This window comes from Ailuropoda melanoleuca, chromosome 11 (genome assembly GCF_002007445.2).
Source record: "Ailuropoda melanoleuca isolate Jingjing chromosome 11, ASM200744v2, whole genome shotgun sequence".
Lineage (NCBI taxonomy): Eukaryota > Metazoa > Chordata > Mammalia > Carnivora > Ursidae > Ailuropoda > Ailuropoda melanoleuca.
Genome location: NC_048228.1, coordinates 7,035,974 through 7,060,924, shown reverse-complemented (window position 1 = coordinate 7,060,924; position 24,951 = coordinate 7,035,974). Strand labels below are relative to the sequence as shown.

The 24,951-nt window shown below is 55.0% G+C and overlaps 1 protein-coding gene across 3 annotated transcripts in view; it reads left to right on the top strand.

Annotated features, from left to right (window-relative positions):
- The window catches only part of CTNNBIP1 (catenin beta interacting protein 1), a 37,246-nt gene extending 13,068 nt beyond the window's left edge, over nt 1–24,178 (top strand). For 2 of the 3 annotated variants that reach the window (XM_034671183.1, XM_019799089.2), the window contains exons 2-5: nt 682–766; nt 5,373–5,487; nt 6,045–6,135; nt 23,546–24,178. In XM_034671183.1, coding sequence (XP_034527074.1) covers nt 5,392–5,487; nt 6,045–6,135; nt 23,546–23,604 — 246 coding nt within the window. In that variant the 5' untranslated portion in view covers nt 682–766; nt 5,373–5,391 and the 3' untranslated portion in view covers nt 23,605–24,178. The remainder of the gene's footprint in view (nt 1–681; nt 767–5,372; nt 5,488–6,044; nt 6,136–23,545) is intronic. The other variant, XM_034671184.1, reaches the window with a different exon arrangement.
- The last annotated feature ends 773 nt before the right edge of the window (nt 24,179–24,951 follow it).

Genomic DNA, 24,951 nt, shown 5'->3' with positions numbered 1-24,951 from the left:
CCTCAGTAACCTGCACGGGACCTCCGCAATGAGGTTGTGCGGCAGAGGCGAAAGAGGAGAAGACAGTGTTCTTTGACCCCTGCAAGAGGTGTGTTAGGGGCCGGGAGACGTGTGGGCAGGTGGGCAGCCTGTAAATGACCCGCAGCTGTGTTTTATGTGTGTGTGTGTGTGGGGGGGTTAGTTTATGTTTACACGTCCAGCTACAGATGTTCACCAGGCGCAGGACAAACAGAAATGCGTGTCTGAGCACAGAGCAGGTGGAGCACGCGGTCCCGGTGCCTGGCTCAGGTGATGTGCGGTGGGTGGGACGCCTTCTGGTGCAGGTGCGGGACTTGCCCATCAGCTGCCTCGAGTGACTCACTCTAGCAGCAACGTCTCCCAGCTCAGCTCTCCATTGGACTTGGTGACTAACCCGAGGCAGGAGGGTGTGTGGTGACCTGCTCAGCCGGAAATGACAGGCGAGCGTAGCTGCAGTCAGCACCCGATCCCAGAGGTGTTGGTGCGGGTTCCCCCGGCTGGCCAGACACACAGGTATTTCCGGACTGCGGCAGAGCCTGCTGCCACGAGCTTCCCACCAGTGTGGTGGGTCCATGGGCGTGGGCCGTGTGCTCTAGCTTCGACTCCCGCAGCCCCGCGGGCCCTCCTGGCTCCTCCCATGACCCGTGTTCTGTGTTTCCACAGGGCCCCACCTTCCTATTTCTCCCCGGCCACAGCCCGCCCATCACAGTCGAACAGCTGTTTGCCTGAAGTTAATTTCCAGAGGCAGGTAAGGACCCCTGGGGAAGGACTCTGGTAGCAGGCCATAGGGCAGTGCTGGGGAGCGGGCCTTGGGTCTGGGCTGCGGGGCTTGAGTGCGAAGGGAGCTCCTCTCGCTTCCTTCTCCCACCGTGCCCAATACTGCTCATAGTCACCTGCCCGTCAATGCCATGGCACTGCTCATTGCTTTTAGGCTAAGATGTGTGCAGTGTCTGAATTAATATTTTGTGTAAGCTCTGTGAATCACACAATTATAGGACGTTGTTTTACATTGCATACATGTAAATGTACCTTTTTAAATGTAAGCATTTAAAATATATCACAACTTTAAAAAAAATGGGTAGAACGAAGACAAGTGCGGGGACCCACAGAGCAGAGGTGGGTTGTGTGGGTAAAGGACACCCCCGTTGTCTTGCCCCAGCTTGAAGTGATTCACTGTTTTCCAAGCAGGTTTAAGACCACCCCAGGTATAAATGTATATTCCAGTTTTATAAATGTGGGTATTCAAACAGCATGAGCTTCAAGTTTCTACACAAGGATGCATGCAGGTGGCTGTGTTTGTGTGCCGGGCCATTTGTGCCCATCGGAAGGAGGCCAGTTTTCAGCGCTGTTTATCAGAATGGCCTGATTGCTGCATGGAACACTCGGCTGTCCTGCTCTGGGGTTCCTTCTGCGCCGAGGTTCTTCTGAAGTGACAGCCGCTGCTTCAAGCTGGAGACCGTGTGCTGGGAGAGGCTGGGTCCCTGCAGGGCAGGGCAGGAGCGTGCTATCTCATGTGTGAGCTCGATGTCTCCCACGGACTGCAGTGTGGCCTCTTAGGCCACGGGCCACCTTGTCACTTTGTATGGATCCCTCCTAGTGGTTGGGATCCCTGTGCCAGTCAGCCTTCCTCCCATAGAGATGCGGGCTCAGAACCAAAAGGAACAAAGGGGGTGTGGTGGGGAATATGTCTGTACCTTGGTTTCCCTTAATCACATTGGTCCCAATCAGATGTAAGTTTCTGGACTTATACCCACTTTTGGCATAACACGTGGCTATCTACAGCCACGTCTGTAGCCACGGACCTCTGCCCTCACCATTTCATTTGGGTAGTTGGTGGTTTCCTGTTTCTGTTTTCCATTTTCTGACTCATCTACATTTTTCCCTAGTTAGCTCCCACAGTGGTGGCTAGGAGAGGGAGCAGGTCTGTCTCTGACTTGGGCAGTTAACATCGAGACATTTTCTCAGGACTTGGAATGGAAGTACCACCTTTCTAGATGATGGGATATTTCCAGAGCAGCTGGGAGACCATAACTGAGAACGACTTGTCACCTTTGCCTCGCGGCTCAGGACTACACAACTATTTTGTCCAAATTACTTGCAGTTTGGACTTACGTAATTCAGACCCATTTCACTGGAGCCCAGTTCTTCACCCCTACAGGGGAGGATGAGGGTTTTCTAGTGAAGTTAATCTGCTGCTTGTGAGAATGGTGATGGAAATCGAATAGCATGTTTACTCTGATAGGCACCAAACCAAGAATGCTTTAATAGACTTGCCGCCTGTCAGCGACTGTCGTGTGTGTGTTGTTTGGGTGATTATGATTTACTCTCTTCAGTTACTAATTTTCTTCACATCGACACCCCCGCTGCAGATTCTGTTTAGGACAGAACCCTGTAAAGCAGTCATGATGTCCTCCTCTGTTGGGATTGAAGTGTGAAGGGCAGGCCCGTGTGCTCGTGGCTACTACGTTCTGCCCCAGCCCCAGCCCTGGGTGTTTCCCCTAGTCAGGCAGCAGGGCAGAACAGCTCCAAGTAGAGCTCGAAGAATACTAGAAAGCCAGAATTTTTAGAAATGATAAGTCTTCCTCAAAGAAAGAAGAGACAGTTTAAGAAACTGTTTCTGCCAAGGAAGCTGAAATGGGAGTAACCTGGCCCCAAACACCCACTCAGGCCCCACGACACCTGAGGCCCATGGCTGGGTGGCGTTCCTTCCCCCCCCCGCCCCGGTAATCACAGTTTGAGTGTGGGAGGTCCCCCGGACACCGAGGCTCCAGTGGAGGACAATGGGATGACATCCATCTGTACGAGATGCCAGGATTGCTGGACAGAGCAAAATTCTGTAAAAATAGACCATGTAGAATGATTCACATACATGCACGCTCATGGTCACGCTCACACACTTCTGCAGTTCTGAGCCCATGTCTCTGTTGGAGGAAGCTTGGCTGGTCAGGGACGGAAGTGAGGAAGGGGTCCCCAACCCCTGGGAAGCCAGGACCCCTAGGTCCTGGGATATGCAGCACGACCAGATACATATCCTTGCCCGAGTGGGGCCAGCCCCTGGATGATGACTAGATCTCGCTGTGGGACCTGGGGCTGGGGTGTGCTTTGTGACATAGGATCAGAATAGGGGCTTGAACCAGATGGGCCTGTTGGGGAGTTGGGGTGGGTATAGGCGGGGAATCTTGCTGGAATTCTGGTTCTTTTGTGTGTGGTGACACCTAGTGGCAGGTCACCACCGGTCTTCGATGCTATCTTTGACAAGGAGAGAGCAAACTGACTGTTAGCCCTTGGACACAGGACGGGGGTGGAAGATTTTTACTCCCCGAAGCCCTGACTCCCAGTTTGAAGGCTTTGTGGAGTGTGTCAGAAGTCCTCTGGGGAACAGGACAGCCCACGGCACTCCACCTGCTTGAACGGGAGCCCTCTGCCACGGCTCAGCTTGGTTATGGAGTCTGGATTAGGCACTTCGGTGACATTTGGCCCTAAATCAGTGTGGATACTGTAGAAGGGAGAAGCTTAGACCCCACAGGCCGTCTTGATTTTCCACTCAGCCAGCCTGGCGGTATCTGTTAAGGGCCTCCCAGGCACAGTGCTGGGCTGTGGAGGATGGGGTGAGCTAAGTGGGCTCTGGCCCTCTAGTCGAGCAGGGGAGAGATGATAAGCAAGTACTCGAGCAAGACCCTCCCAGAAAATTGGGACGAAGCTGGGCTATGTGACCCAGAGGGTGTAAGGGTTGGGGGGGCACAGAACCTGCTTCAGTTAATACTGTCAGGAAAGGTTCCTCGGGAAGGCATCTTCAAGCAAGTTGAAGGATGAAAAGAAGCCAGCCCGGGCTCAGGGGACACCCAGTGCAAAGGCTGCTGGGGGAAAGATCTTCTTGGTATGTTCTAGAAATAGTCAGGAAGGCAGGACACGAGGGGAGGCGTGAGAAGGAGGCAGGGCCACCCGGCAGGCCTCGTGGGTACTCGCGTGGCTTAGTGGAGTGGAAGGAAGTGAGGAGGGGCTCCATGTGAGAAGTGACGTCCCACAACTGGGCTCTCCCACTCAGCGGTACTGGGGAGTTAGGGTTGTCCACTGGGCATGGCGGGGCTGCCTCCCATCAGTGGCCCTCTGGAGGTGGCTTACCCGTCTTTCCTGGTTATCAGTGTTCATTAGGTCTTTTTCTGAGCCCAGAGGAGATGGCAGGTGAGAAGACGGTACAGTAGGGAGTCTGGGGGGAAAGGATGTGGGGGGAAAGAAGGACCCAGAAGGAGACATGCTACATCTAGTATACAGCTCTACGTAAGCCCCAGCTTGCCAGCTTTTTAGCCCATCATGTGGACTTTTAGGGCCAGAGCCCCTGTGAGCTTATGGGGACTGAGCAGTTGACAGGGACCTCCAGGGAGGCTGGTGCCCAGGGCTCTGGCACATTTCTGAGTCCGCCCTCTGCACAGAGAGCAGGCCGGCCTGGGAGAGCCTGCTGGTCCAGGGCTTGCTGGCCCCTGAGGGATGGACGGCATGAGGAGTGTCCTTGGCTCGCGAGCCAGGTTCCCTTGGTCCTCCGAGTGCAGCTCCTTGGCGCCAGGGCTGCCGAGGCTCCACCCCCACCAGCTGCTGCGTTATTTCTGACTCATCCAGGAGTTACAAGTGTGTAACCCAAACCCCTCCACGCCCGGCTTCCTCTCGGCCGGCTCCTCCTAGAGGGGGGAAACCCTGGGACTTCTCTCCTGGGACCTTTGTGCAGGTCGGGTCCCTGCTGTCCCTGGACACAGCTGCTGCCTGCAGGCGCTGCCGTCTGACGGGGGGTGGGCGTGTGAGGGTGACGGCAGTGAGCTCAGGTAGGTATCTGTGCCCCACAGCCCGGGCCTGCCTGTCCCCATCGAGGGACTCCTTGGAGCCCAGCCCAGGTGCCGGCCTCTTGAAGTCGTCAGGGGCTTTTGCGGAGGGGGCTGCCCTAGTGTTCGGGGCTGGGCCCCGATCTCACGGTGTCTCCAGCCAGAGGTGCCGGCCGGCTACCTCTGGTCGTGTCACTTTTGCACAAGGGGCACTTTGGGCTTCATTCAGCACATCTCCTGTGGCTCATCTCAGGGTTCTTGCTGAGGGGGTGGCTGGAAGGTCGAGCTGGCCAGAAGTCCTGGGTCAGCTCAGTGTCCCTGGGCCCGACAGCTCCTCGCAGAGGGTGCTGGCTGCCAGCGCCGCTCCAGGATCGAGCTGCTCAGTCTGGCTGTCTGGGGCCGGGAGGGGTGAGGGAGGAACGTGCAACTCGCCAGCTGCTCTGGGCTCTCAGAAGCGAGACCCTGAAGCCCTGTGGGCTGCATGGCAGCTCCTGCCGAGCCCCCGTCTGAGTGTGATGTGTCTCGTTCTGACCCCCACTTCAGTGCTTCTCCTCGCCAGGGAATGAACCGCGAGGGGGCTCCCGGGAAGAGTCCGGAGGAGATGTACATTCAGCAGAAGGTCCGAGTGCTGCTCATGCTGAGGAAGATGGGATCAAACGTGAGTGCCTTCGGGGTGCCGAGCCACGGGTCCCCCAGGGAGGGTGCAGAGAGCGGCAGCCACCTCCTGTGACAGCCCTGCTCTGGGAAGGGGGGTGCTGGCTTTGTGGTTCGGCCAATTCATGTCACTCAGAGCCCTGCCCGTCCGTTCCGGGGGGACTGCTGGGGCGGTCTTCCCATCCCTGTGCCGAGCTTGGGCCCGGGGGGGGGGGCGGGGTGGTGAGCCCCTACAGACCCTGGACTTACTCTCCTCCCGTCTCCCCAAGAGCTGTCCAAGGGGCGCTGGGCAGGATGGGCCCTGAGAGGGTAGCATTATTCAACAAGAAAGGGATGGGCTCCCTGGGCAGGCCCTGTGCTCCTCGGAACCCAGTCTCAGATCTGATCTGAGCGGCAAGACCTGTGGGACCATGGGCTAGGCTTCAGGGTGGGGGGAGGGGGTGCTCGCTCTGGAACTGAAGGGTCAGTACTCAGGGACGGGACGCCAGGGGTAAGAGGAGGAGGTACCTTCGGGGAGCCCGTGCGTGCCGCGCCTCACCCGGGGCTGTCTCCCCCTTGCAGCTGACGGCCAGTGAGGAGGAGTTCCTGCGCACATACGCGGGGGTAGTCAGCAGCCAGCTCAGCCAGCTCCCCCAGCACTCCATCGACCAGGGTGAGTCCCAGCCGGGCGCCCAGCCGCGCCCTTCCTGGAGGCACTAAGTTGTGGTTCCTGGGGGGAACCTAGCTCCCGGGGCGGACCAGGAGGGGTGTAGCCGCCTCCCATCCATAGAGCTCAGTCCCAGGCCTGGGCCCATCTCTTTCCCCAGGTGGGAGCCGAGGACCCCGTCAGGTAATGTTGGGAATCCTCCTTTTTAAGCCTGGAGAAGGCGAGAGATAGAGGCATTGGGGAGCCCCTGTGACTGCAGAGGCTCTGGTTTTTGCATTTCCTGTTTTTGGCTTGACCCCCGCCCACCTAGCACCTGGTGCAAGAAGACCACCCGCGTGGGCTAGGACCCGTAATGGGCACTGGCCATGCAGGCACTACCCAGGCCAGAGGCTCCCGGGGCTCTGCATGCCTGAGGGCTCCGTCTGCCCAGGGGAGTCATTTCCATTGTGGTGCCCTTACCCAATCATGATAATGGTGGCGGGTGACACTGGGGTATTTATTGTCTAGCAGGCACCTGCTGAGTCCCGGACACACATCATTTCATTTAATCGTAGAGCGGAACCGATGGTATTACTTGCACTTCACAGGCAAGGAAATGGGTTCGGCAGCAGTAAGGGGTCGCCCTGGTCGTATAGCCTGTCACCGGAGGGCTCGGGATGCACGACCTGCTGCCCGGCTCCAGGGCAGGGCTCGTCACGGTCTGTCCTGGAGCAGCGGGAGGCTGGGCACTTATGGGCTTTCCCATCCTGGAAGGCTTACTCTGACCCTGGAGCCCGCAGTGTCCTCACCGGCACATCCATCTAGTCCTTTCCTTTTATTTTTCTCCTCGTTGGCGTTATTGGCCATGAAACAGCGCGGCCTGGCCTGCGGGGCGTCCGATGTGAGCTGGCTTCCAGCGTCGGAGCGCTGAGGGGCGTGTGGCTGATCCGTGGGGCCCAGGAGGAGAGCAGGTGTAGGTAGCACTCGAGGCCGCTTGTCTTGAAGCTGTCCTTGCTCTCCTGGAGATCACAGGCCTCAGCCCTGGCGCAGGGCCCGGCTCCCCAGCTCTGACGCCGGCTGTCACCTGGCCTGTGCACCCAACTCAGCAGAAACGTACAGGGCGTCCCCATGGCTCCTGCAGCTCCCGGGACAGGCACTCACCAAGCACAGCCTGCCTGGGTCACGCTCCTGCCGCAGCCTGTTCTGTACCGACGGTACTGCCAGGGGTGGAGTCCACCCCTCCTGGGGTTTTGTTCCCGGGAGAGACCCTTTCTCATCCACGGCTGGTCTGGGTTTCCAGCATGGCCCCCCCCCTCACTCCCCAGGCTCCTGAACCATATCTCCCTGAAACCCTCAAGCTCCTGTGTCCCTAGAACATTGCCTTTTCTCCCACCCCAATTTTAAGTCACTGAATTAACCAGAATTGGGGCTGGGTGATAAGGATGCCTCTAGTAGGATGCTCTTAAAGGAAAAAAATCATAGTAAGTTGTAGAACTGTATGTCATTGTAGAAAACACCCCCACAAACACACACACACTCACACATGTATGTGTATAGGAAAACAAGCTGAAAGAACATAGAGCAGGCTGTTAATAGGAAATTTTAATAGAGAGTAGAACTATATAAGGGACTTTAACTTTCCAAGTCACCTGTTTTTGGAAAACTAATATTTTAACATTTAACATGCATTTATTTTGTAATAAGGGGAAGTTTAAAAAAGCATTAAGAGAATTCTGTCTCTCACCTAGCTAAACCAGCAGTTGAGAATAAAAATGAACTGTGTGGAGTTAAGGTCATGATAACCTCACCTGGCCTGAAACTGCTGAGCAGTCAGAAGTAAGCCGTGGGCATGTGGGTGTGGCCCCAGAATCTGGGCCCTCCTAGTTGTGGGGTGTCCATGGGACAGCCAGGCAGGCCTCAGATACATCTCCCCAGGGAGCAGGCTTCTGGAGCTGCACCAGGACCCAGCTGGTGGCTGGTGTGGTTCCCTGCTGTTGGGGAACCCTGCCTGCTACCCCGGGTTCCCACAGCCACCCCAAGCTGAACCACGCAGGAAGACACGCTGCTGCAGAAAGTCCTGAGGATTCCTGTGTACTGAGTAGGAGGCGAATGGGCAGCCGTGCCTGGAAGAGCTTCATGATCTTGGCATTAGTTTTGTGTGCGTAAGGACCCTACAGACGAACGCACAAATGCACAACAAAACAGCAGTCAGTAAGTCTGTCCCGTTCTGGGGGCACAACCCTGAGAACAGGACCCTGTGTCTCTGCCCATACAGTGGGGCCAAATGGGGCTTGGCTAACTTCCTAGCCTGCCCACCTTCTCTGTTGGCAGGACCTGTTAGTTGATGCCACAGGGATGCTGCTGGCAGGGATTCGGGTGCTGTCCAACTGGTAAAAGTCCCGGATCATTGCTTCCAGTGCATGGGATCCCAGCATAAGAAACCGCGCCCCCCAAAGGCCTAAGAGCAGTCAGCGTGGTGCGTGAGTCTGGCAGAAATCTGGTGTGAGCACCTCCTGCCACAAGGTGGCACTGTGTCTCAGCAAATGCCCAGCACTGTCCTCAGTGGGGTCCTGAGACCAGCCACCAACAGGACAGAGCTTGGCATTGGTCTGCCATCATTAGACTCACACACGCTTCCCCTCTGTGGCTGGAGGGGTCTGGTACAGGGAGCGCTGCTGGCCCTCCCTAGCCCCAGGAAGGAGAGGGGGCTGGGCATCCCTCGCCCCACGCCCAGGCCTCCCGGTCTTCCCTCAGTGAAGTGTGATCCTGTGCAGTATCTGCTGGGTCCGGGCACGTGCCGGACACCGTGCTGCGTGGGCCTGCACCGTAGGGGCTCCCTAACCAGCGCTGAGCCTTAGGCCTGCCTGGCCTCTGCTGGGCTGAAACCTCCCATGATGGCCTCCTTCTGGAAGCCCTCCTTCCCCTCCCTTGTCCTCTGTGATACACCTCTCTCACCTCTCTCTCTGTCTCTCCATCCCCTGCAGCTCATCTTCTGCCCCCTCTGCTCACTGTCCCTGAGCACTCCTTTTCCCACACCACACTGATGCTTTCCATGTTCTGCCCTCCCTTCTGTCACACCTTCCCCTGGGGGGTCTCACCTGCTCTGGTCAACGCCCTCCAAATATACACCCTCAGCCCAGACCCTCTCCTGACCCCCCAGAACTTTACATGCACCTCCCTCCCGACCATCTTGCCACAGACAACCCACACTCAGATCCAGATTCGTGCTCTATCCCCACGAACCTATTCTTCTGCCTGTATTCTCAGCGGTGGATGTATCACCAAATGCCCAGTGCGCCGGGGACTCCTCTTTGAAGACCCGAGTGTCTAGTAAGTTACCAAGTCCTTGTGATTCTTCTGTCTTAGTGCTCCTCAGATCTGCCCTGTCTTCTCCATCTTGGTTTGAAGCCTCATTTTGTTCAGAGCCATATTCATTTTTGTCTTGATCCCTGCAGACAGTTCTGGCATCTTGACTTCCCACCACACCCCTCCAGTGCACTTCCTACCCTACCTCAGCAGGTCTTTCCCCTACTTAAAATCTTTCAGTGGCTCCTTACTGCCTTGCGATTGAAATCCAGCCCCCTAGCGTGATAAGCAAGACCCCCTGACACGTGACTTCATGCATCGTTAACAGCCATAGCGAATGGCTTTCAGCTCCTATCTCGGGCTGGCTGGCCATTGTGCCTTTGCATTTACATCTGGGCTGCCGGGAGCTCAGCCCTGACCCCCAGCCTTCCCCTACCTCTCACAGGCTGGGCCAGGCCCTCCTGTGATTACCATCACACACGTGCACCCCACCTGTGCTTCTCCCCACACCGTCTCCTGGTCCGTCTCTTGAGCAACTCTGAGCCCCTTCAGCTTGGGACTGTGGCTTTCCCCCTTTGTATTTCTGGGGCTGGGCCCCCTTAAGCCCCAGGGCATGCTTGGACAAATGAATGGACCAGGCTGTGGGCCTGAGGGGCCACTGTCCCCCAGAAAGGCAAGAACGTGGAGCCAATTCTCTGAGCACTGTCTCCTGCTCCCCGGGAGTGGCCAAGCAGACCCAACAGGCGGGCAGGGCTGACTCTGAGCCAGAGGAGATCAGTACCGCTCTGGGAAGGTCGCAGTGCTGAGAAAGCCAGCTGGAAGCGTGGGGGTCGAGAGCTGTAGCTTCCAAAAAGCAGGCTCGACAGAATGCTGAGTTCATTCCTTTCTTATCGCTGGTGCTACTCTCTCCATAACACATATTGATCTTTTTTCCTGGTTATAAAATAATGCACAGTCATTGTAGAAAGCGGAGAAAGGGAGAAGCAGCAGAAAAGCTGGAAGGATTGAATCCGACCACAAGGCTGCAAGCTCTATCACCTCCTGCTCAAGTTCCCATCAGCCTTTTAAAAATAGGCTCGTATTGGGCGCCTGGGTGGCTCAGTCAGTTAAGCATCTACCTTGGGCTCAGGTCATAATCCCAGGGTCCTGGAATCGAGCCTCACATCGGGCTCTTTGCTCAGCGGGGAGTCTGCTGCTCCCCCTGCTTGTGTGCTTGCTTTCGCACTCGCGCGCTCTCTCTCTCTCTCTCTGACAAATAAATAAAATCTTTAAAAAAAAAAATAGGCGTGTATTTACATCATAAATTTGGGACCATACAGTATGAACATTTTAATATCCATTTTAACATCCACGTTTTACTTATGATAGTTTTATAGTATTTTCTAAAATATTTTGTTTATTTATTTGAGATAGAGAGCCTTAGAGAGAGTACGAGCAAGGGGCTGAGGGGGAGGGAGAAACAGGCTTGCTGCTGAGCAGGGAGCCCGATGCGGGGCTTGAACTCAGGACCCTGGGATCATGACCTGAGCTGAAGGCAGACGCTTCACCGACTAAGCCATCCAGGCACCCCAATAATTTTATAGTATTTTCAAACAATTTTCAGGAAAACATTTTAGCGATCGCATGACGTGCAGCCAGCTGGCTGTGGTATACTTCGTTGACCAATCCTTTCCCATTGGATTTTTCTTTCTCATTTTTGCTACTAATTACAGTGACAGCAAACATTGGTTGAGCTCCTCCTGTGTACCGGCTTCGTTGTCAAGCCGCACACAGGAGTGACCCCGGTGAGTCCCCACAGCAGTCCTGTGAGGCAGGTGCTGTCGCGGCCCCGCCTTCAAGAGGAGAAGACAGGCCTGGAGAGGGTTAGTCGGCGCTGGGCCGCAGAGCCGCGAGGGCAGGTGGGCGCCGAGCACCCATCCTCACACTTCAGCACCTCTTTTAAGATGAATTCTAGGAGTAGCTTTCAGGTCCTGTGCGTGTTTGAGCAGGGCTGTTCTATCTGAGCAACAGGCGTGATTTAGGCGATAATGTATTTCAGGAAGGTGCAGAAAACATTTGGAGTTTTTCGCTGCCTTTTAATCCCGGGCCCTTCACCCGAGGTGCCTTTGAATGTGCTGGTTCTCTGAGCGCTCTGTTGAGGGGATGGGACGCCCAGCGAGGGCCAGGCCCCGGCCCCCACTGGCACTCTGCCAAGCCTCCCTGTGACAAGGTGTCTACAGAACTCTCGTCCTTGTGCGGTGCCGTGGATAGGTGCTTGTCTGGTCTAGACGGGGCCCATTTTGTGAAGGAAGCTTCTGTCCCTTCCCTGCCCCGGGGCCTCCCAGGACATCCCTTCGTCGGCCGTCCCCCCCCCCGCCCGCCTTGGCCGTGGGAGCCACAGTGCTGGCACAGCCGCTGCTCAGGGCTGTTCCAGCCTCTGTCTGATCATACTCTTTCTCCAAGAGACTTTCCAGGGAAGGTCCCCAGCCTGGAGCCAGCTGGGCTGTCCCAGGGCTCTTCTGGCTTTCCCGCCTGGAAGCCAGAGCTGCTGCTCAGGGTATGCTGCCAGAGAGCCTAAAATAGGTCATTTGGTCTCAGGGTTACACTGGGAACCTTGTTAAAATAGTTGTGGTCACAGGCAAACCCGCAGGAAGCCAGCAACTCTGGGGGAGGGCCCGCCACCACGCGGGCTTCACGGTTGACCAAGGGAGTGCCCTCCTCGACTCATGCCCCCCTTCGTGGCCCTCTCAGCGCCCCTGGTGAGGTGCTGGCATCATGGGCCCCATTCCCAGCCAGCCTTCTTCCTGGAGCGCTCTCCCACCCCCGCGGCTTCCGCTCTTTCACTGCCTCCACGGAGCCCTCTTGGACTCCTTCCGGGGTCAGCCTGTGCCCCTCCTTTCTCTCTGCAGCTCCCTGTGACCTTTCCTGCAGTGTAGCTGCTGTGCCCTTTGGGACCCAAATCTGTGCTGTGTTCTCAGTGACACACTTAGCCCCTAGGCCAGCTTCTGGCCCTGAGCTTGAGTTTCCTGAGTACTTGTGCGGACCGGGCCTCCGGGAGGTGAGTCCTGTAAGAGCGGGGACCATCTGCTGGGGGTTCTGTGTCCTCTCGTCCCCCAGGTGGGGCTCCAAGGCTTCTCCCAGAGGCTCCTGGCGATGACAAACTCTGGACTGAAATGGCAGTCAGGCCTCGGGAGAATTCCAGTCTATGGGGCGGGAAGATGATTTTTTTTTTTTTAACTTTAATCAACACTTAGATGAGAATTACCTGTAACCTAGTAATAATAACAGTGAACCAAAAAGATCATACACATTGAATCAGACTGAAAAGTCAATCAGAAGGATTGGGTATGTGATAACCCAGGTCACAGAAAAAGAAAAAAGCATCGCAAGACCAGGTCAGGGGTGTGCTGAAATGCAGGGCCGGTTGCCCCTTCCAGCCTCTGGTCCCGGCCTGGGAAGGGCTGCTTTGACCCTTCTTTACCCAGCCTAGTGGGTTCTAGTGCATAGAGCCAGATCAAGGGCCTCAGAGTCCTCAAAGCCCTCCTGCAGGACTGCACTGACCTCCCAACACCCCATCAAAGGCAGGCCTCTGTCTTGGAGCGGGGCGTCAAGGGGCTGCTCAGTCCAGCGCGGATGGGACAGTGTTGCTCCCTTTTGGCCCATCAGTCCATGGGCCGGGCATGGTGCCAGGTGACAGCCCCCGCCCTCGAGCTGCCAGTCCAGCAGGGCAGACAGACGCACGAACAAATGCACAGATCGCAGTATGACTCATCCTGAGGGAAGGGAAACCCACCCAGAATTGCCGGAGTCCTGATGGATGTGTGGGAATGTGAGTGGGGGGGAAATCGGAGGAAGCCTCTGGAGCCTGCCCAGCGTGAGTGTTGGGCGTCTTCGTGTCCCCCCAAGAGACGGGTGTGGGGTGGCCAGGTGGGTGGTGAGTGGCTGGGAAGGCACATGGGCTCTGGACAGAGTTCATCCTGAGGACTGCAAGGGGTCCCCATGGATCCAAAGAGGGGGATGGCTAGGTCAGATTGTCATCCGTTTAGGGTGAGTGCTGGGGAGAGGTCACAGGACACAGAGTAAGGCAGGGCGATAGCTGGAAGGTCACAGTGACCTTCCACCACATGGGAGGCGATGCAGATATTTTTCAGAGGCAGGACATTTAAGACTGAGGACCTGCAGGCAACGTGAACAGGTGGGGTTGGGGTTTGAGACCCAGGGCCCAGTGGCCCAGCTCCAGAGCCACCGGATCTGAGTAGCTGTGGTGGAGAGGCAGGAAGGGGAGCTCCGAGGGGGAGGTGCCTGGGGGTGTCTGGCAGGGGTGGGAGCCAGGTCAGAGCTCAGGGTCAAGGTGGGAGCAGGTGAAGGGTATGGCCAGGGGGAGGCGGAGAGTCAAGGGAGGTCACACAGGGAGAGCAGGCAGAGTGAGGGGAGGACGGAGCCCAGTGAGCACAGCCGTGAGGGCAGTGGGGAACGTGGTGCAGCTCCGGAAGCAGGGGAGGGGCAGCAGGGTCATTGTCAGGGTCCCCCGGGCTTGTCATGAAAGGGTCAGTGGCAACTTTACTAAAACAGTTTCTGCGGAGCCCTGGCTGGGAGCCAGATTGCCGTGGGCCTGGGATCAGTGAGGAAATGGAAGTGGGAGGAGAGGTCTCTTTCAGAATGCTGCTGGACAAGGGACATCAGCTCAGGGGTGGGGTGGGGGTCAAGGGACTGTCTGTAGCATTGCTTTCTCGGCGTACGGGCCACAGACCACGACCCCTGAATCACCGAGTGTATTTGTTAAAAATGCAGACTCCTGGGCCCCACCCCAGCTCTACTGAATCAGAATGCCTGCCAGGTGAGCCTGGGAATCTGCATTTGAAATAACCCCCCCCCCAGGGTGATTCTGATACCCACTAGAATTTGAGAATATACCAGGGCTTTAGATGAAGACCTGGTCAGTCCTGACCCCTTACACCCACTCCTCCCGGATTCTGTCCTTTCTGCATACAGCCAAGCTCTCTGGTCTAAGAGAGCTTACATTTTTGGGGGGACCGAAGAATTTGAGGAAAACAAGTACCTCACTGGGAAAACAAGCCCAGAGGTAGGGGGTATGTGTGTTGGGCTCAGTGGGGGGTGGGAGGGCACGAGGTGGGTTTGAGGGAGCTTGTCTGGGACTAGAACAGAACAGGCATACTAGAACTCCAAGTTGTGACACCCCCCCCCCCACCAGAAGCTGTTTATGATGCTTTCTGCTGCAGACGTCATCCTGGCTGGTCACATGGGTGGGCCAGGTGGGACTTGTCAAGTTTCACAGATGAGAAAATGGAGGTAGGTGTGCGGACAGGTTGCTCAGGTGGGCAGGGTCAGACCCAGGCCCAGCTGCTGGGGTGCCAGTGTCCCCTGAGGGCCCCTAAGCCCAGGGAGGCCCTTGCTGGCTGGTCAGGCGGCCCAGCGCCTCTGCCAGGAGCCCGTCCCATGTCTGGTGCCGCGTGCTCACCTGGCCGCCGGAGTGCCTGGTGCTGCGACTGTCAGCCCGGAGCCCAGGAGGCGCCCCCGAGCCCGGAGCCTGGTTTGGCTGCTGAGACCTTGGTGGATCTGTGACCGCTGTCCCCATGGCAACCAGCGTCCTGCTGTCTCTAGGTAAAAGCCATCCCTTGGGAACTTGAGGCATCAGCGCTGAGATGTATAGAACCTCCGGGCTGCGGGGCCGTGGCTGCTAAAAACAGCGTGTGCCACCCAGCGGCTTCGTCTGCGAGGAGGCCTCGTCCAGGGTGGCGCTGGCGCCTCATCCCCATGGAAACTGTCCCCGTGGAGGAGGGTCTGGGACCTGTTTTTCCAGAAGCCTGGCTGCCTGGCTCATCTCCCCGGAGCTCGTAGCTGAGCCACGCCGCTTGGGGTAGCTAGGGAGCAGACCCCGCCGTATCGACAGCAGGCTCCTGGGGCTTGGAGGAAGTATTGCAACTGAAGAGCTTTGGTCAGAGAAGGGGCAGACCGGGAGATGGGAGTTACCCTGGACGCTCTGCAGCGTGTGGTCATGCTTCCTCTCCAGCCTGTCAGCCGTGTGCATGGAGGATGGCCAGGGTTTGGCAGGTCAGACGCCTGGGACTGTTTGGAAGCCCTTAGCCAAAGTGAGCTTCCTTTGTTGTCTCTGGCTTCCAGCAGCCATGGAGATTTGAAGGACTACTGGACTAGTCCTAGGAGGCTCCGGCCAGCGAGGGACGCAGGGGTTTCAGAGAGCCTTGCTGCCTTCAGAGCCCACCCCTCGGTTGTGAGAGGCAGGGCCTGCAAGAGCTCACCGCTCCAAGTTGGGTGATGGGGACACCCCCACCAGTGACTGATGCTGTTCCTGGGACTCCCCCTTCACTCCAGTGACACCTGTGCAGGGCTGTGTCCTGGACCGTGGGGCCCGGGGGCTGGCCGCCTTTGGGAGCTGGACCAGGCTTTCCATACCATGTGTCGATTTCTAGGCAGGGTCTGCCCTAAGAGCTGTCTCCCCTCCCCGTCCACCTGTGAGTGCTGCTTCCGAGGTGGCCTTTGCAGCCTCCAGAGCTGGAAGAGCTCCCTGGGTCCGTCTGTTCCCCTGCAGCCAGGCGCTTTGGTGCAACGCAGGCAGGAACTGCATGGTCAGTGTGTCATAGCTGCCTAGGAGGCCTGGTCCCTTCCTTCCCCCATGCCTGCCTCTCGCTGGGCAGGGTCCCTTCTGGAGTGGGAGGGTGGGGTCCGGAGCAGTCCTTGTCAGCCCGAAGCTTGCGTGGTAGGGTCTGTGCATTTCCAAGACCAAGCTCCGCCTTTCCTGGAAAAGGGTGAAGGGCTCTGCTAGGATTTCTCCAAACGGGTTTGTGCAACAGGCCACGTGTACCCTCTCCACATCGGCCTCCGGGCTGTGGCTACCTCCAGGCTCCTCTTTCCTGTTCTTTGTCATCCATGATCACTGAGCTGCCTGGAAACAGATGGCTGATGGGAGAGTGTTCTGGCAATTCAGGAAACATACTGAGGTGCTTATGTATTGATGAAAAGACCTTTGAAAGACTTTATGTTAGAGCCTCCAATAACGAGAGAGATTCTCCAGATGCTGGGGCTTGTCTGTGTGCCCCTGGGGCGTTCTCCATACCATGCTGCCCTGGGCCCCCTGCCCCCAGCCCCCTGTAGGGAGCCTCACTTCTTGAGGGCTGGGTGCAGGTGCCTCCGTAAGCCGGGACATGGCTGTGGGTGGTGCCGGTGCTGGTGTGTGGAGCCTGTTCTGGGCTTTCTGCGGCTGTGAATTCATCCTGAGCTTGCAGACAGACCAGAGAGCCCATTGTCTGTCTCCCGCCCCCGGCGGGGGGCCGGCTTCTCTTTTCTAAGCTCCTGCATAGTTGTCATTTTTCTCTGCCCAGTCACTTGACTGGACTCTGTTAAAGGGGCAAAGCTGGCATTGGGCGTGGGATGGGTGCCCTGCCCTGGTTCAGAGAGCTGTGTTCTCACCAGCGCCTTGGCCCTGTTGCCATAGTAGGTGAACCATGGGACTAGGGAGACATCTGGCAGATCTCTAGGTCAGGGCGGGGGAGTTGGGGGCAGGAGGGAGGGGTCTGGGCTCAGGGGTCCTCCCGGGATGCTGCTCTGGGCTCCACGCCGAATTCTCTCCAACTATCCCAGAGCTGTTTTGGTGGTGTTTTTTAAATCCTGGGTCTTGGTTCCATTCTGATAGGGGCAGAGGGATGGGTCTGGTCTCTGCTGGGAAGCCTGAGCCACCACGGTGCTCTGGGTGACCGGAGCAGGTCAGTTCCTGCCTCCTCCTGAGGAGAAACAGCGCCGTGTGGTGGTGGTGAAGACATGGATTTCAGGGTCTAGGTCGGGGTCCTCCCTGTGCCACTGACACACCGAGGAGCTTCGACCCTCTGAGCTTCAGGCTCCTCATCTATAAAATGAGGATTCAACCTGTGTCCCAGGAACTCCCCCAGGTGCTGCGAATATGGGACTGAACAACATAAAGTCCTTGATTACGTGGATCGTGCTTTCTGGTAGGGAATCAGATCACGGCAATATATAGCTCTGTGGGTCACTGACACAGGGCACTGTTTTAGAAGCTGTGGTCCGGGAGGGCCTGAGGAGCTGATTTTGCCCAGGCACTGGCATGAAGTGCAAGAGCTGTGACATGAACTTGGGGAAGAGCACTGAGGCAAAGGAAGCAGCAAGTGCAAAGGTCCTGAGGTACAAGTTACTTGTGCCTGAAGGACACAGAGCCCAGGAGGCCCGTGGCGATGGAGTGGAGTGAGGAGAGGGGTATGTATTAAAGGAGGTGAAGAGGCTGCCAGAAGCCAGAGCATGTCGGGTCTTGCAGGCCAGGTGTGGGGTTTGGAGTTTACTTTGAGTGTGATGAGAAATCTTGCCTTAAGAAGCCTTTGGAGAGTTTTGAGCAAAGGAGTGTCAGGGTCTGACTTATGTTTTTAAGAGCTTCTTTCTGACTGCTGTGTGGAGAATGGACAATCAGCGGCCAGAGTGGGGAGATCCAGGAAAAGGGTTTACAGGGAGCTAGTGAGGGATGTGGGAGCCCGGACTGGGTGGTCATAGGGGAAACAGTGATGTATTCAGGATATCGTTTTAAAGTAGAGTCAGGGGCACCTGGGTGGCTTGCTCACCAGTGGCGGCGCATCCAACTCTTGATTTCGGCTCAGGTCGTGACCTTGGGGTCATGGGATTGAGCCTGTGTTGGGCTCTGCTGAGCTTAATCTCAGTGTTGTAAGTTTGAGCCCCACGTTGGGTGTAGAGATTACTAAAACAAAATGAAAACAAAAGCGTTTCAAAAAAATAAGAGGGGCCCCTGGGTAGCCCAGTCGGTTGGGCGTCTAACTCTTGGTTTTGGCTGGGGTTGTGGTCTCAGTGTTGTGAGATTGAGCCTCGCGTGGGCTCCGTGCTAGGTTGTGGAGCCTGCGTGAGATTCTCTCTCTCCCTCTTCCCCTCCCCGATCTCTCTCTCTTTCTCTGTCTCTCTCAAATAAATTAAATCTTTAAAAAAATAATAATAAAAATAGAGCCAGGAACATTTGCTGGTGTGCTATACGCAGAGTGTGTGCGCACAGGATGGGGTGGGGGTGGGGAATCAGGAAGTACCCCCACCCCGGGTTTTTGAGCAACTAGAGGATGGAGGTGCTGTCACCGAGGTGGGGAAGGCTGAGGGTGGAGTGGGCTTGGGAACCGCACCGCTTGGCATTCCACCAGCAGCGTGTGAGGGTTCCAACTTCTCCACCTCCTCCCTAACTCCTGTCATTGTCACTTTCTGATTCCAGCCATCCTAGTGGGTGTGAAGTGTCTCATTGTAGCCTCGGTTTGCATTTCCATAGTGACTAATGATGTTGAGCATCTTTGCACGTGCTCCTTGACCATTCTTATATCTTTGAAGAAATCTCTATTCAAGTTCTTTGCCCATTTTAAAAATTGAGTTGACTTTTTATTATTATCAAGTTGTGTTATTTGTATATTCTGGGTACTGGTCCCTTACCAGATTATATGACTTGCAAATATTTTCTCCCAGCCTGTTGCTTGCCTTTCCACTTTTTTTTTTTTAATAGTAAGTCTTCTCATTGTAATTTATTTTAATTTTATTTTTTAAAGCTTTTCTTTTTTTAAGCTTATTTATTTACATTTATTTATTTATTTATATAATCTCTAAACCCAGCGTGGGGCTTGAACTCACCACCATTGAGATCAAGAGTCACATGCTTCTCCAACTGAGCCATCCAGGTGCCTCTGCACCTCCTTTTCACTTTTTTGGTAGTATCCTTTGAAGCATAAATGTTTTTAAGTTCGAGAAAGCCCAATTTATCTATTTTTTCCTTTATTGCTTGTGTTTAGTGTGTCATATCTGAGAAATCCTGTCCTAACCCAAGGTCATAAAGATTTACTCCTGTGTTTTCTTGTAAGAGTTTTATAATCTTAGCACTTGCAGGTAGGTCATTGGTGCATTTTGAGTTAATTTCTAAAATAACGGTGCAAGGTAAGGGTTCAACTTCATCCTTGTCATGTGGCTATCCAGTTGTCCCAGAACCATCTGTTCACTTCTTTCCCACCCTATTGTCTTGATACCCTTGTCAAAACTTAACTGACCTTAAGTGGGAGGGTTTGTTTCTGAACTCTTTGTTCTGTTCCATCGTCCTACACGTCTCTCCGTACGCCAGTCCCACCACGTCTTGTTTACTGTGGCTTTGTAGTAGATATAAAATCCAAAAGTGTGGGTCCAACTTTGTTCTTCTTTCTCAAGATGATTTTGGCTGTTCTGGACTCTTTGCATTTCCCTACAAATTTTAGGAGCAGCTTGTCAATTTCTGCAAAAAAGGTACCTGGGATTTGGGGGGGGTTGTTTTTTTTAAAGATTTTATTTATTTATTTGACACAGAGAGAGAGCCAGCAAGAAAGGGAACACAAGCAGGGGGAGTGGGAGAGGAAGAAGCAGGCTCATAGCGGAGGAGCCTGATGTGAGGCTCGATCCCATAACGCCAGGATCACGCCCTGAGCCGAAGGCAGACGCTTAACCACTGTGCCACCCAGGCGCCCCGCACCTGGGATTTTGATAGCAGTTGTGTCGAATTTCTTTCTACGATGTTTTTGCACAGTGATGTTTTGTACTTTTCCGAATACAAATTCCATACTCCATTTGTTAAATTTATTGCTAAGCGTTTTATTATTTTTGATATTATTGTAAATGAAATTGTTTTCTTCGTTTCATTTGCAGATCATTCATCGCTAATGTATAGAAATACAAATGGCGTTTGTGTATTGATCTGGTATCCTGCAACTTTATTTGTTCTAATAGTTTTTTAGTGGATTCCTTAGGATTTTCTGTATACAAGATCCATGTCATCTTCAAATACAGTTTTACTTCTTTCCCTTTCCAATTTGGATGCCTCTTATTTCTTTTTCTTGCCTAATTGCCCTGAATTGAACTTTCAACACAACGTTGAATAGAAATGGCAGGAGTGGACATCCTTTCCTCCTTCCTAATCTTGAGCGGCAAAAACTTCCAGTCTCTCACCATTAAGTATGATAGCAGCTGTGGGTGTTTAGTAAATCCTCTTTATCAGATTGAGGAACCTCCCTTCTATTACTAGTGTGTTGAGCGTGTTTCCATGAAGGGGTGTTGAATTCTGTCAGATGTGTTTTCTGTGCCTGTTCAGACAGTTGTATGGTTTTTCTCCCTTTTTTCCTATCGATAGTCTGTGTTACATTAGTTGATTTTCAGGTGTTAAAACACCCTTGCATTTCTGGGATAAATCTCACTTGTTCAGAGTATGGAATCCTGTTTGTATATTGCCATATTGTTTGCTAGGACTTTGTTGAGTATTTTTCGATATCACAGGTATTATGAATATCTGTATTCGTAAGAGAGACGGGTGTGTGTTCTCTTTTCTCACGATGCCTTCATCTGGTTTTGGCCATCTTTATCTCTCGGTGTGTCAGAGAGTGTTGAACAGGAAAGGCTGCTTAGCTTCTCCCCTCCCGTGCTCACCTGCATCAGGTGGGAAGGGATGGACGGAAGCTCTGAGCCCGAGTCCAGACAGGGCCAGCCAAGCTAACAATGGGATGGACACAGCCCCGTCTGTAAAATGGTATAGGAAATCGGCTGACAGCCTGGAGGCAGTGGGCTGGGCCTTCCCATTCTGAGCCTTGTGATGGCCAGCAGTGAGAGCACCCAAGGGAGCCGCCACTTACTGGACTTTAAAGAAGGAGGGACCGTGGGGACCAACCTGAGGCCCCCAGCTCTAAAGCTCTAAGAGCTCAATTACAACAGCTAACTGAGCAGCTCACCCTCCCTGTTTGGCTGTTGGGCCAAATTTCATGGAGAAGAGGAGAGAGGAAAGGAACATCCTTGCCTAGAGGCCTGCACGGTTCCCGGTCAGGCCCTCGTGGAATGACGAGAGCCAGCCAGCCGATGATAAGGACAGGTCAGACAATGCTCTGCAAGGGCCTGTCCCTCTTGGTGAGGCCTGGAAAATAGCAGGTCCTTCAGGAACGGAGCAGGGCACAGGATGGGCAGCAGCTCTGTGGGCCCTTCCACACCCGGCCCCAGCGGCAGGGTGGGAGGCTCTAAAAATGAAAGCTGCCAATTTCCCCACCCCAGCCGGGGACGGGAGACCAGCTGGCACTGTGGCGGCAGTGGGACTCTAGCAAACCTTCTGCTTCAGGTGTCTTGCTAAAGAGGAGGCGTCAGAGTCCCTGTGTGACCTTGAGGAGGTCACTTCCTTCCCCAACTCAGAGCGTAGCCCAGGTACACAGGCCAGGCAGACTGCAGTGCTGGGAGTCCTAGCCCCTGGGCCCGTTCCCCCTGCAGACTCGCCATTCCCTCCTAGGGTAGCCAGTGCTATTTTTGTGCCTGCAACTCAGTATAGAGGCCTAAGGTCCCTGTGAGAGAGCCCACGAGGCAGGCAAGGAAAGAAGCAAGTGGGCTGCCACTGCTCGTGCCTGACCACGCCCCTTTCCCAGCCCCCGCCAGCCCCTCCTGATGAGTGCACTGGGCAGGCAGGGCCTGCCCGGGAAGAGCCGGCATCTGGTAGGTAACCAGCTCAGCTGCCATGCAGGGTATGATGTCATCTTGGATTCTGTGGTTGCTAGGAAAATTCTGCCTGCAGTGATATTTCGTGGTCCTAGGACTGAGGCGAGAACAGAATGTTCCCAAGAAGACAAGGGAAGGATTTGTAGGGCCTCCCAGGCAAAGGAGCCCCTATCCCAAGAAGTCAGATAACTTGAGCTTCTTTCTAGACGCTTATTTCCCTGTTCAGCAATGGAAGTTGTGCTGGCAACAGCAGAACCCCTCAAGGCAGATCGGGGTGTGAGTGGTGGGCTTGGTTCCCTTGGCAGCACCTTGGTGCACTGGTGGCCAGAGTGAAGGCCATCTCTGCGATGTCACGTCCTTGTGGGTGAGCCCTCCTCCTGCAGCACCCACAGCTGCAGGTATAGTGGGACAGTTAGGAAGGAAGGGGGGGAGCCCCCCCTGTAGTGTGGAGGAAGCCAACCGACACTGTGCTGGGGCTGGCCAGGCAAAATGCTGCCCTTCCCGGACTCTGCTTCAGACTCCAGAAACTCTCCCATGCACCACGCACACTGGCTCCCTCTTCTGTGGCCTTTCCTGTGTCTGCTCTTCCCATCCTCTCCTCCTGGGGGGAATCCCTCCAATGGTACAGAAGAGAAGTATGTCGGAGAGGCCACAGGCCACTGATTCTTGTTCAGGGCATGACCGAGAACCGTCCTTTAGAAAAAGGGGAGGGGCACCTGGCCGGCTCAGTCGGTAGAGCAGCGACTTGATCTCGAGGTTGTGAGTTTGAGCCCCATATTGGGGGTAGAGATTACTTAAAAATTTTTTAAAAAAATGCTTAAAAACAAATACTATGTTGAAAGAAAGAAAGAGAGAAGAGAAAGCAAGCAAGAAAGAAAGAAAAAGAAAAAGGGGAGAAAGCAGTAGGCCCCAGGAGGGCAGGGCCCAGGAGTGGGGCGGGACCTGCTGGTCAGTTCACCTTGCTCTGCAGCCTCTTCCTGTCTGAGCAATTTTGGTGGCTGCGGCAGGTCAGTATTTTAAGCTCTTTCCCTCCCCCCCCCTTGCCTTTTCTGGCTGCATGTCAGAGACTGTCTTGTGGAAAACAAGACAAAGGAAGTGATTTCATGAGTGCCTGGACCAGAATCTCAAATCCATGATTAAAAATAACAATAATAAAGATTCTGGCCATTATCTATCTCTGTCGGAGCCAGGCCGACTGCAGGCTGGAAATGGGCCCGGCTATGCGCCTTTGAGCAGGTGCTGGGTTTGGGCAAAGAGGGATGGCTATTAGAAGTCCCAGTGAGCAAGAACCTGCAGCAGGATCAAGACACGAGTCTGGAGAAGAAAGACGGAGGTTCCCAGTGCCCCTGGCTTTGGCGACCATGGAGCAAAGGATGTGAGCAGAGCCCTGCTCTAGGACCAGCAGCCCTGTCGGTGGCATAGCCTTGAGCAAGCCTCCGAGCCCCACCCTGACGGCCCCCCTGCCACCCTCCAGTGGGGCTGCTGGCATGTCCCCTGGCCAGGCTGCCTTGGAAGCACTGGGAACTGGGAAGGACCACACTAGGGCAGACCAATGCTGAAACAGGGGCCCCGGCCGACTTGCATTGTCCTGACTGCAGCCCGACGCCAGAGGCCCATCCAACGGTTCTTTTCCCCCGGTCTGCAGGTGCAGAGGATGTGGTGATGGCGTTTTCCAGGTCGGAGACGGAGGACCGGAGGCAGTAGCGGTGAACCCCTTGGAACACCCTGGAAGCTGGCAAGGGCCAAGAGATCTGTGTGGACCTCGGCCAGCTGAGTGGCAGCAGATCACCTTCCCGATTCCCCCGGCCCCACACCCCCAGCCCCACCCCACAGTCACTCAGCAGGGCTGACATCGAGGGAGTCACCAGTGGTGCACTTACAATTGGCTTAAAGGGACGGACTCATGATTGGCTGCAGAAAGAAACCCTTTTATTTTTAAATCTTGACCAACAGAAACCTTTTATTTTTATTTCTGACTTTTTTTTTTTTTTTTTTTAATTTGCGCCTCGGTATATGGCTTCCCAGGAAGCTCTCCGAGATCTGGTGCTTTATTTAGGTCACTTTTTAGGAATGTGAAGAGGCCCGATTGGCTGCTTAAACTGGAAAAGGATTTTGATTGGCCGGCTAGTGGGAAACGGTTTTTTTCTTTGATTGGCTGCAGGTGTTCTGCTGATAGCAACAGCTCCTCTCTTTTGAATGCTGAAAACAGGGTTTGGGACATTGGTTGTTATATTTGACTTGAAAAAAAAAAAAAAAAAAAAAAAAAGAAAGAAACCAAGTGCGCTTTGGAATATTTATTACACAAAGAGCTTGCTGCTGCTTTCCCGTGTTTTGTTTGTGTTTGCCGTTGATTGGTTTCTGATACGTGTGTTTGGTTTCTCATTGGCTCATCCATGACTCCCGTTGCCATGGGTTGCCCCCACTCTGCGCGCGCAGTCCCTCTCCAGCCGGGGATCCACCTGGAGAGTGCATTTGCTTTAACGACCACACCTGGCTCCCCCAGCGAGGGGACCTCCAAGACCCCATGCAAGGTCTACAGCTGGAAAACAGAGCCCCCGAAGAGGTTTGTGCTGTCCTGAACGCTCAGACCGGAGCTTAGAGGTGACCGTTAGGCAGGATTTATGCGCGTCACTTCCAAGGGTTGGCAACCAGCCAGCTCCCCGTTGGGGGAATGGAATTGCTCGAACGCCAGCTGGGCCTCTCCGGCCTGCCCATACTGAGCAGAGGAGGACCGCACTGGGCGGCTGCCTTTGCAGCCTTTCCCTCCAGATCTACTTTCGGAGGCCTCGTCTGGGGTTCCTGCTGTAAAGGGCAGGAGCTTCTCCCAGCTGTGAGACCCCACCGTGTAGCAGAGGTCTCTGCCTGGGAGCCCGGAGCCTCACAAAGCCTGGCTCACGAAGCCTGGGAGGCCTTCAGCTCTAAACCCCCAGCCCTGACCTCCGCCAGCCAGGCTCCCAGGGTGCCGGCTGCTGGGCAGTAGGCCCTGGGCAGCACTCGGAGTTCTCGGATCCCAGGCCCGAGCCCCTCACTGCACTGCCTTCGGAAGGGTCT